This window comes from Sinocyclocheilus anshuiensis, unplaced genomic scaffold (assembly GCF_001515605.1).
Source record: "Sinocyclocheilus anshuiensis isolate Anshui unplaced genomic scaffold, SAMN03320099.WGS_v1.1 scaffold261, whole genome shotgun sequence".
In the NCBI taxonomy this organism is placed as follows: Eukaryota; Metazoa; Chordata; class Actinopteri; order Cypriniformes; family Cyprinidae; genus Sinocyclocheilus; species Sinocyclocheilus anshuiensis.
Window position 1 is genome coordinate 1,183,097 of NW_015536515.1, and position 9,536 is coordinate 1,192,632.

At 37.2% G+C, this 9,536-nt stretch overlaps 2 protein-coding genes across 5 annotated transcripts in view; one reads left to right on the forward strand and one right to left on the reverse strand.

The window, feature by feature from the left end:
- The window catches only part of slc18b1 (solute carrier family 18 member B1), a 6,197-nt gene extending 805 nt beyond the window's left edge, over window positions 1-5,392 (forward strand). The window contains exons 3-14 of one of the 2 annotated variants that reach the window (XM_016492499.1): window positions 265-360; window positions 447-520; window positions 733-880; window positions 1,147-1,303; window positions 1,487-1,626; window positions 1,820-1,921; window positions 2,241-2,332; window positions 2,427-2,522; window positions 3,680-3,754; window positions 3,848-3,941; window positions 4,081-4,127; window positions 4,316-5,392. In XM_016492499.1, coding sequence (XP_016347985.1) covers window positions 265-360; window positions 447-520; window positions 733-880; window positions 1,147-1,303; window positions 1,487-1,626; window positions 1,820-1,921; window positions 2,241-2,332; window positions 2,427-2,522; window positions 3,680-3,754; window positions 3,848-3,941; window positions 4,081-4,127; window positions 4,316-4,412 — 1,218 coding nt within the window. In that variant the 3' untranslated portion in view covers window positions 4,413-5,392. The remainder of the gene's footprint in view (window positions 1-264; window positions 361-446; window positions 521-732; window positions 881-1,146; window positions 1,304-1,486; window positions 1,627-1,819; window positions 1,922-2,240; window positions 2,333-2,426; window positions 2,523-3,679; window positions 3,755-3,847; window positions 3,942-4,080; window positions 4,128-4,315) is intronic. The other variant, XM_016492508.1, reaches the window with a different exon arrangement.
- Window positions 5,393-6,014: 622 nt separating this feature from the next.
- The window catches only part of ahi1 (Abelson helper integration site 1), a 16,581-nt gene continuing 13,059 nt past the window's right edge, over window positions 6,015-9,536 (reverse strand). For 2 of the 3 annotated variants that reach the window (XM_016491912.1, XM_016491908.1), the window contains 7 exons: window positions 8,988-9,102; window positions 8,702-8,760; window positions 6,978-7,040; window positions 6,723-6,885; window positions 6,555-6,646; window positions 6,388-6,467; window positions 6,015-6,314 (listed from right to left, as the gene is read on the reverse strand). In XM_016491912.1, the coding sequence (XP_016347398.1) occupies window positions 6,149-6,314; window positions 6,388-6,467; window positions 6,555-6,646; window positions 6,723-6,885; window positions 6,978-7,040; window positions 8,702-8,760; window positions 8,988-9,102 (738 nt within the window). In that variant the 3' untranslated portion in view covers window positions 6,015-6,148. Of the gene's footprint in view, window positions 6,315-6,387; window positions 6,468-6,554; window positions 6,647-6,722; window positions 6,886-6,977; window positions 7,041-8,701; window positions 8,761-8,987; window positions 9,103-9,536 lie in introns of those variants that run through there. The other variant, XM_016491921.1, reaches the window with a different exon arrangement.

A 9,536-nucleotide genomic window follows, 5' to 3' on the forward strand; every position in this document is an offset into this window, starting at 1 on the left:
GCATAAACCAGCAAAGGACCAGCATAAACCAGCAAAGGACCAGTTTAAACCAGCAAAGGACCAGCTAAAACCAGCAAAGGACCAGCTTAAACCAGCATCCCAGCGTCAAAACATACCTAACCAGCGTATGCTGTTTTTTTTTTTCAACAGGGATAGTCAACAATATGAAATGTAACATAGTTTGTTCTAAGTACTCTAAGGCATTTAAAGTTTCTTACAGTAGGATAAAATAATGTATTACTTTTGATCTGATTCATTTTCTAGGCAAAGAAGAAAGGTGTCAGTCAAGCTATGATTGGTTTAATATTCGGAATCTATGCATTATGTACTTTAGTGGGCTCATTGTTACTTGGTAAATATGTAAGTTAATCATTATTTCAGAAGATAAACAACAGCTTTCCATTATGGATTGCACACTATATCAGTGCACTTGACCTCTGTTTCAGATTGTCCAGATAGGAGCCAAGTTTATGATCGTTGCAGGGTTGTTCGTATCGAGCGGATGTACTGTACTCTTCGGGTCAGTAAATCTGTGTTGTTTTGTTGTGTGTTAAACATTTATATGAGTATTTAGCATCTTTTAGGCCATGACTATTAACTTTCAGGTCATTTACATGCTAGATTATGCCTAAATGTTGAAAAAATTACCTTTCTAGTCTGGAAAAATAGAGGAAAACTCATGTAACACTAATTTTTAGTATTTCATCATTAATTATATCATTTCTTCTGCAGATTTCTTGACCAAGTGTCTGATGGGACAGTTTTCGTCGTGCTCTGTTTTATCACACGGTGCATAAATGCAATCGGCTTTTCCGCCGCCGTTACATCGTCTTTTGCAGTTTCAGCAAAAGTTTTCCCCGAGAGCATAGCGACTGTTTTGGTGCGTTGTGGTCAGTGCTTGTTTTTCAGTGCAGTAATGGTGTTACTGTAGTAAAGTGGCAAAGGAAGCACTATTGCACGTCACAAAAGATGTGCTGTTTCTCTATAGATTCAGTTATTCAGTCTGACTGGTTGTTTGGTTTCTCACGGTCAAGGCATACACAATGATGGAACCATTCTTATGGTTTTAATATTTACACAAGTGTGCGAAAATGTTAAATGTGTCTCTACAGTAAAGCTGTAATCAGTGCTATCTTGTTCTCTCAGGGCTTCATGGAGATTTTTACAGGTCTTGGCCTGATATTGGGTCCTCCGTTGGGCGGCTGGCTCTATCAGTCATTTGGATATGAAATCCCATTCGTTTTCACAGGATGTCTTCTGTTTGCGACAGTGCCTCTCAATTTGTGGATTTTACCAAGCTTTGGTTTGTGCAGACTTCATACTGGTTAAATATGACATGTTTTTAATAATTCAATTTAAGACTATTCCATGTAGCATACTCCTGGTTAAGTTGTCACAAGGATGTGATTGCCTTGTGTCTGCTTTTGTTATTGTTTGCCCTCCAGCCATGAAGATAGACGTGTCTGTTTATTTCATTCCAATATAGATGCTGTTCCTTCTTCCCAGAATTCCTTCCTCAGATTGTGTACCAGAATGAAGATCCTTCTCATCTGCTTCGTGGTGTTCTCGTTGAGTTCAGGACTTGGTTTCCTGGATGCAACACTGTCCATATTTGCCATAGAAAAGGTTATGAAGATTTAGAACACTGAAACTGAATATATAATACACTGAAAAATGAATTTATAATATGTATAAATGTATATAATATATAAAAAATGTAATATATATCATTCCAAAATGCTGTTGTAAATGTTAATCTAAAAGTTCTCATACATTATAATAATATAAAACATCTTTGTGCATATTTTTTTGCGACCAGCTTAATCTCAGTGCCGGTTCAGTGGGGCTGCTCATGATTGGACTGTCACTGCCATATGGGGCGGCATCACCTGTCTTTGGTGTGATCAGTGATAAATATCCTGTAAGTCAGTGTTTAAACAATTAACATTTTTACAGTGATGATTGAAAATTCTAATAGAACAAAAGTTTGAAATTCCTAATGACTTTTGATGCTTTATGTATTTATTTATTTTAATTGCATTCATACATTTAAGATGTTTAGTTTTGAATTAACCATTTTTTTTAATTATTTTATCATGTTTTTATATCAATTTTGAATATTTTTTAAGTTTAGTTTTTAATTTTTTTGGTAAATGTTTTGTTTTTCAATATAAGTGTAAATCACATTTAATTTATTAAGAAATAACTTTATCTGTGGCTGTAAAATGATTCTCATGCAGTCAATTAGGAAATGGATGATGGTGATTGGAGGAATGGCCACAGCGGTGAGCTTTTGTTTCCTCGGCCCACTTCCTATTTTCCATATTAGGAGGTGAAACATTAATTTCAAATTTTTTGAATGGCAATTCAAATGTTTCATTAAAGCACAAATCTGTCAGTAATCGGTGAAATGTTTGTGTGTTCAGTCAGCTCTGGCTCACCGTCCTCATGCTGATCGTGGTGGGCTTCTCTCTCTGTATGACCTGTATCCCCACCTTCGCTGAGATGATCGCTTGTGCACAGTGAGGCAAATACATCATCATACAAATCCACTCCCAGTTAACCATTTTAAAGGGGTCATATGATGCGATTTCAAGTTTTCCTTTCTCTTTGGAGTGTTACAAGCTGTTAGTGCATAGATAAGATCCCTAAAGTTGCAAAGACTAAAGTCTCAAACCCAAAGAGATATTTTTTATAAAAGTTAAGACTCGTCCACGCCCTCCTAAAATGCCTCGTTTAAACACGCCCCCACATGTCTACGTCACTGTGTGGGAAGATTTGCATAACACCGCCCAAATGTTCACACAAAGAAAGAAGGCGTAACTTTTATTCTCGCTGTAGTATTGTTGCCGCCGCCGCCATGTCGTGAAGACGCTGTGTGCTTCGTTGTGAAAGCTAAACTACTTTGTTTGGTCTTCCAAAAGAGGACACAACTAGAAATCAGTGGTTAAGTTGTATTTACAACACTGTTCCAGAACAGTTCAAACCAAATATTCGTCTGTGTGCAACGCATTTAACGGAGGAATTTTTCCTGAACCTGGTAGAGTAGACTACAATGCCGGCTGTTCTGACTCACAGCACAAATGCAGACATAGTTTTATTTTTACGCGGCGCGATGCAACGCGTAAAAAGACAGTATAAGTCATTATAATCCGTAACTATGTCCCCACTGGATGCAACAAATGCCTCGTTTGTAATCTGTTTTATTGGTTTTGTCTCGTCGCGCCGGCATCACAGTATGGTAAGGGGCGTAACATTTCCGTCACACGCTTGAGGTATTCGGCCAATCGCCAATCACTGGATAGCTGGCCAATCAGAGCACACCTCGCTTTTCAGACAGATGAGCTTTGTAAAAATCGACGAAAGGCGGGGCATAGAGGAGAAACAATAATGTACAGTATGTGGAAAATAATGTGTTTTTTAACCTTAAACCGCATAAACACATTTCATTACACCAAATACACAAAATAATGTTCTTTTATAGCAATGTCATATGACCCCTTTAAGAGGTTACTCTGTCTGTGACTTTAATTCACTCAGTTATGTCACACGAAATTCCTGAAATGGTTTGAATAAATGCAGTTAACCCTGAAACTGAGCAAAATACAACAGTACAAACCTCTACAAAATACATACATACCAAAAACATGTTTTGGCTCACGTGTTCCTCGTATTGCAGTGAAAATGGCTTTGAGGAAGACTTGAGTACCCTGGGATTGGTGTCAGGCTTGTTCTCAGCAGTCTGGTCTGCTGGGTGTGTATTTAAAATAAAGTTTACGTGCAATATTCAAGAATATTGTTTAGAATTCCCCCTCATGAAACCTGAAGCATCTGTTTCATGCTGAAGGATGTTCTTTGGGCCGACTATTGGAGGATACATCACACAAGCACTCAACTTTGAATGGAGCGCAGGAGTTCAAGGTGCACTCGCCTTTCTCGCTGTAAGAACAAACTCTATGCATAACAGACCATTTCTATAATAGATTTGCATTTTCTTAACTTTCTCAATTGGTTAGTAATGTATGCACTTTAATGATAAATATTTATTTATTGGCTTATGTTTACCTTTACATTCTCTAGGCCTTACTACAAGTAATATATTTCACATTAGAGGACATACAAAGGAAGTAAGTACATTTTTTTATATTTTGATTACTTTATTCAGCAATATGGTAAAAATTCTTTAAAATTAAATAATTTAATATTAATATATATTAATATTTAAAAATCATTCCGTATTTCTTAAGTTGGTAAAAGTGGTATAATTAGAAAACAGTCATAGGAAACTTGATCATGCATGATCTTTTTTTTTCAGGTCACAAAAGGCCAACAGGACTGACACGTCATTATCGCAAGGAGAAAAATCCCCTCTTCTCCCCAAGACAGATCATCTCAGGGTTGATGTCAGCTGAAATAAGCTGCTGCACGCTTTTAAATGGAAGAACAAACGTAATCATATTGCTGCTAAATATAGGTGATGTGGGATATGACTGACAGATGACAAATGAAGAACGTGGAGAAGGTCAGTTTAACAACAAAGATGTCATACATGTATTATTTCAAGATCAGCTGAACCTCTGTACACAGGAGTTCAGTGAACATTTACAAAGTAAATGTCAAAAGTCCTGTAAGAAGATTGAATTAAGAGAGGAGGCAAAATGTATTAAAGTTGAATGTATAATAATAATAAAGAGATGACATTCACACTAAACAGAGCTGAGATGTGCCTATTGATGAAACACTTTATCTTTTACCCCGTTTCTGGGAATATTGTAGGGTGACGATGTACATATTCCCTCACTAGAAGATGCTGCCCAGCTAGGGTTTGTTATTTTCTTAACCATCTTGCATCTCAAATGCTGCTTTGGCAGTTAAATATTCATCTTGACAGTCACAACAAGGACATTTTACAAACTAAAGTGAAATAGTGAAACATATTTTGGCTTATTTATTGTGTTTAGTAACTTAACATGAGATATAATCCATTCTGAAAAATAGGTGTAAATTTTTGAAGTAAATTGAAATTAAGAGCTCCTTGTGTATAAAATTATTCATTACAGTGTGTCTTACAGTACAGTACACTGGATTATTTCTGAGGTCTTGTTCAGAAATCTTTTGGACTAGTGCAAGAATGTGGGATTTGTACTTTAATATTGCTTAATACAGATTACCCGTCTAGCCCTAGTTTGTGACTGACCCCATTATGACTGCTTTTACAGATTTACAAATTATTGCCATATTCCTTATGGAAACAACTTCTACAAATGTACAGTTTTACAAAATACATTTTTACAATGTGCATTAATGTCTTTTCATAGCAATGAGATCCTTCGGTTCTTTGGAGTGGTTGCATAAATATTGACCCTTTCAACACTGCAAAAGTTATTTAATCTTTTACTTTACAATATGTGCAATTGTTGTTTAAAATTGTAACATTTTAAAATCGTGCATTAATTTGTCATACATAAATGTATAAATAGATTGAATCAACTGCATACATTAAATCTGATGCTAAATAAATACCATAGTTTATTCCCTTCTGTTATGTGAACAAAATATATATTTTTATTAGTGCAGTCAAATCGATTAATGGCATCCAAAATAAAAGTTTGTGTTTACATAATATGTGTGTGTACCATGTATATTTATTAAGTATATATAAATACACACATACAGTATATATTTTGAAAATATATAATTTATATATAAATATAATATATAAACAACATATTTTTCTTAAATATACACATGCATGTGTGTGTGTGTGTATATATATATACACACACACACACACACACACATTATGTAAACACAAACTTTTATACAGCACCCATTTTTATTATATATGTCATGATTACTGCTGGGGTTGTTGCTGTTATATTGAAAATTTGAATTTAATTAAAAATGTTTAAACATAAAAATTTAAATAAAACAGTACACAAAATACTGTACAGAAATACAGTAAAAAAAATCCTGTGAAACTACATGATAATACAAATATCAGTATCAAAATTACAAAATATATATATTTAAAATAAGGCCAACTACAAAAAATACATCCACATAAAACACTTTTGAAAACACGTTGTTTCTATGTCTTTAGTTCCTTCATAACAGGGGGAAGTCTTAGCAATCAGATTCAGTCACATCAGTTTGGTCCTTCACCGTTAAACACACCGTTGGCTTGGCCTAGTCTGGGGAGGGGTCTCCTTCTTCTGGAAGATGTTGAAGACATCTCATGATCTGAGGACGGGACCTGAGGCAGAGCAGAGGGAACTTCACTCCGCTTCACCTTTTTCTTCTTCTTTTTTGTTCTGTAAAAGAAAATAATCTCAATATGTGCTCAAGAAAACAAGTACTCGGATGGCAGATGTGGTTAATTCATACGTGGTGGAGGACACCTCAGGGCCAGTGTCTAGCTCTGAGATGATCTTCAGCTCTCCAGAGGCACTGATGGCTGCAGACAGTTGCAGGAGGAACACAGATCATAAGGGTCAAACTAGTATAAAGTTTCACTAACTTTATGGGAGGAATAAATGAGCATTTGTCATTACCTGGACTGGTGTTGTACGCTCAAATCCTTCAGGTTGATCTAACGGTGACGGCTGTGCTTCTAAAGCTCTTGAGAGCTCTTCATCAAAACTCCCTATGGGAGATACACATGGATTTAGACAGTTTAATATCATACATGTGATTTTGGTTATCAAACTTCATTCACAAACCTTCATCGGCCACATAGGATGCTGGGAAATATCCCTCCTGCCCACTGACCAGTCGCCCAAACCACCAGCTCTCATTGTCTTTGTACAGCACATGGATCACGTCACCACGGCGTATCGACAGCTCATCTGATCGATCGGCTCTGTACTCGTACAAAGACACGACCTAGAGAACATTTCATATAAGAGATCATAAACTAACTCCAAGTAATTCCACATTTATAGTAATCTATTATAATATAAAACATTAAAATTTACCGTTTGATTGATTTGCCCAAAGTCAGTCTCTGCTAGTTGAGGGAATTCATAATCCAGTAAACTCTGTGGACATGAACACAATCTATTTTCATATATGTTAACATTTAATTTATTCCTGTGATGCAAAGCTGAATTTTCAGCATCATTACTCCAGGCTTCAGTGTCACATGATCCTTCAGAAATCATTCTAATATGTTGATTTGCTGCTTAAGAAACATTTCTTACTATTATCAATGTTGAAACCAGTCGTGAAGCTTAATATTTTGTGCAAACTGTGATACAGTTTTTTCAGGATTCTTTGAGGAATAGAAAGTTCAAAAGAACAGCATTTATTTTAAACAGTCTTTACTGTGACTTATTATCAATTTCATGCGTCCTTGCTGAATAAAAGTATTAATTTGTTTCAAACTTTTGAATGGTAGTATAATACAGAACCAGATCACAGTGAGTGTTTACATGCACCCTCTTTATGTGATTATAATGAGATTTTGGCAATATTGCGATTAAACTTTACCTCATGTAAATGCAATACTCCGATCTAAATAATGCGATTAAGCTCATAATCGCAGCAAGCACAATCGTATTAACATAGATGGCGTACGCCAATTTTGTCCGAGACAAAAATGTCCGAGGCCGGATACACAACAAACTTGCGTTTATAATGAATAATGGCGGTAAAAAAATAACCACAATTCTTAGCGAATAATACTAATAATGGAAATTGCATGTAAACGGGAATGAAGAGCTTTGCTCTTGACATGTAAACATCATAATGCGATTAAGTCCTTACTCTGATTATTGGAAATAATCACATTATTCGTGTGCATATAAACGTAGTCACTGGCTACGTTTACATGCAACCAAATAATCCACATTTGTAATCGGATTGATGGCTCAATCGGACTGAAAAACCTTCATGTAAACATCTTAATCGATCCGATTGAGCTCGATCGGAATGAAATTTCGATCGGATTGAAGGGGGTGGTTTATTCCTTTTCTAATACGATTGAGAGTGCATGACAGGCAACCCGTTTTGGGCGCGGGGAGGGGCATTTTTTATTTTATTTTTTTTGATGTGACATGTGGCCAAGTATGGTGACCCATACTCGGAATTAGTGCTCTGCATTTAACCCATCCAAAGTGCACACACACAGCAGTGAACACACACACCATGAACACACACCCGGAGCAGTGGGCAGCCATTTATGCTGCGGCGCCCGGGGAGCAGTTGGGGGTTCGGTGCCTTGCTCAAGGGCACCTCAGTCGTGGTATTGAAGGTGGAAGAGAGCGCTGTACATTCACTCCCCCCACCTACAATCCCTGCTGGTACGAGACTCGAACCCACAACCTTTGGGTTACGAGTCCGACTCTCTAACCATTAGGCCACGACTTCCCTAGTTTAACCAGTTAATTCGGGGGAGAGCGCGAACGCAGTCCCCCACCACCATAAATTATGCAGTCAAGATTCCCACATTTGGGGAATTCGCAGGAGTCAGCACAACCAGAGTGCAATGGCCGAGCCTCACAACAGTGAGAAACTATATTTGTGCAGTGTGCGCATGTCAAAAAAATGCAGATTTGAAGCTTGTGACATACAAACGCGCACATCAACCCGATCACTTTATTTAGCGTTCATGTAAACACTACATTCAGATTCATCAATCGGAATGAATTCAGTCCGATTGAACCTAAAATTGTGCATGTAAACGTAGCCAGTGTCTTACTTTCTGGTGTTTGAGGGATGGAGCTCTTCTAATGGGCTGCCCAGCAGGACTGTAACCACCTGTGAGAGAAAAGGCAGATTTAAAGACCTCATGACATGTGATTTCATGTGGTTTTAAGTGCCACAGAAACAAACTACACTTTTCATAAATACATAAACATACATAAATACATAAAAATACTCACATTTTTCCATTCTTCTCTACTTTATAGTCTGAGATGTGCTCTTCAAAACAATGCATGCTCGAGTTATCCTATATAATATGAAGGATAATGTAGAGAACATACTGCTGTGTGAGGTGAGGGTGGCCTGTGGAATGAGTTGAGCACTGAGTGACGTGGACATCTGTAGTTTGGAGTGAGGAGAGAGTAAAGATGGAGAAGGAAGATACGAGGTCAGGCCCTGAAACAAACCACAATAACAAGAGCTCAATGTAGGACTGAGGTTCGGTATGAATGCTATATGATACGGTTTCTATTTTAAAGCTGCAGTCCGTAAGTTTTGCCTCTTTGTCGCCATCTCTGTTTGAAAACCTGGAATTGCAGTTGTGTGCGAAATTATCTAGCTTGCGTGGGTTGTGAGCCGGCACGGCTCCAGCGCGGATGAATCTAATGTTTTGAGGAGTATGTGTGGCAGTCAGTCACCGCACCGGTGTGGATATTTACTGTACTTCGCAATCACAGATGAGAAGTGACATGATGATGCAGTGCCATGCTCAAATTTCCCACAAAAAACCTACCTGTACCACTCAAATTACAAAACTTTATTATAAGATAACCGTTGTGAATCGGGCTAAAGTAAGGCGATAGTTTTGAACACTGGCTGGTTATGTACTT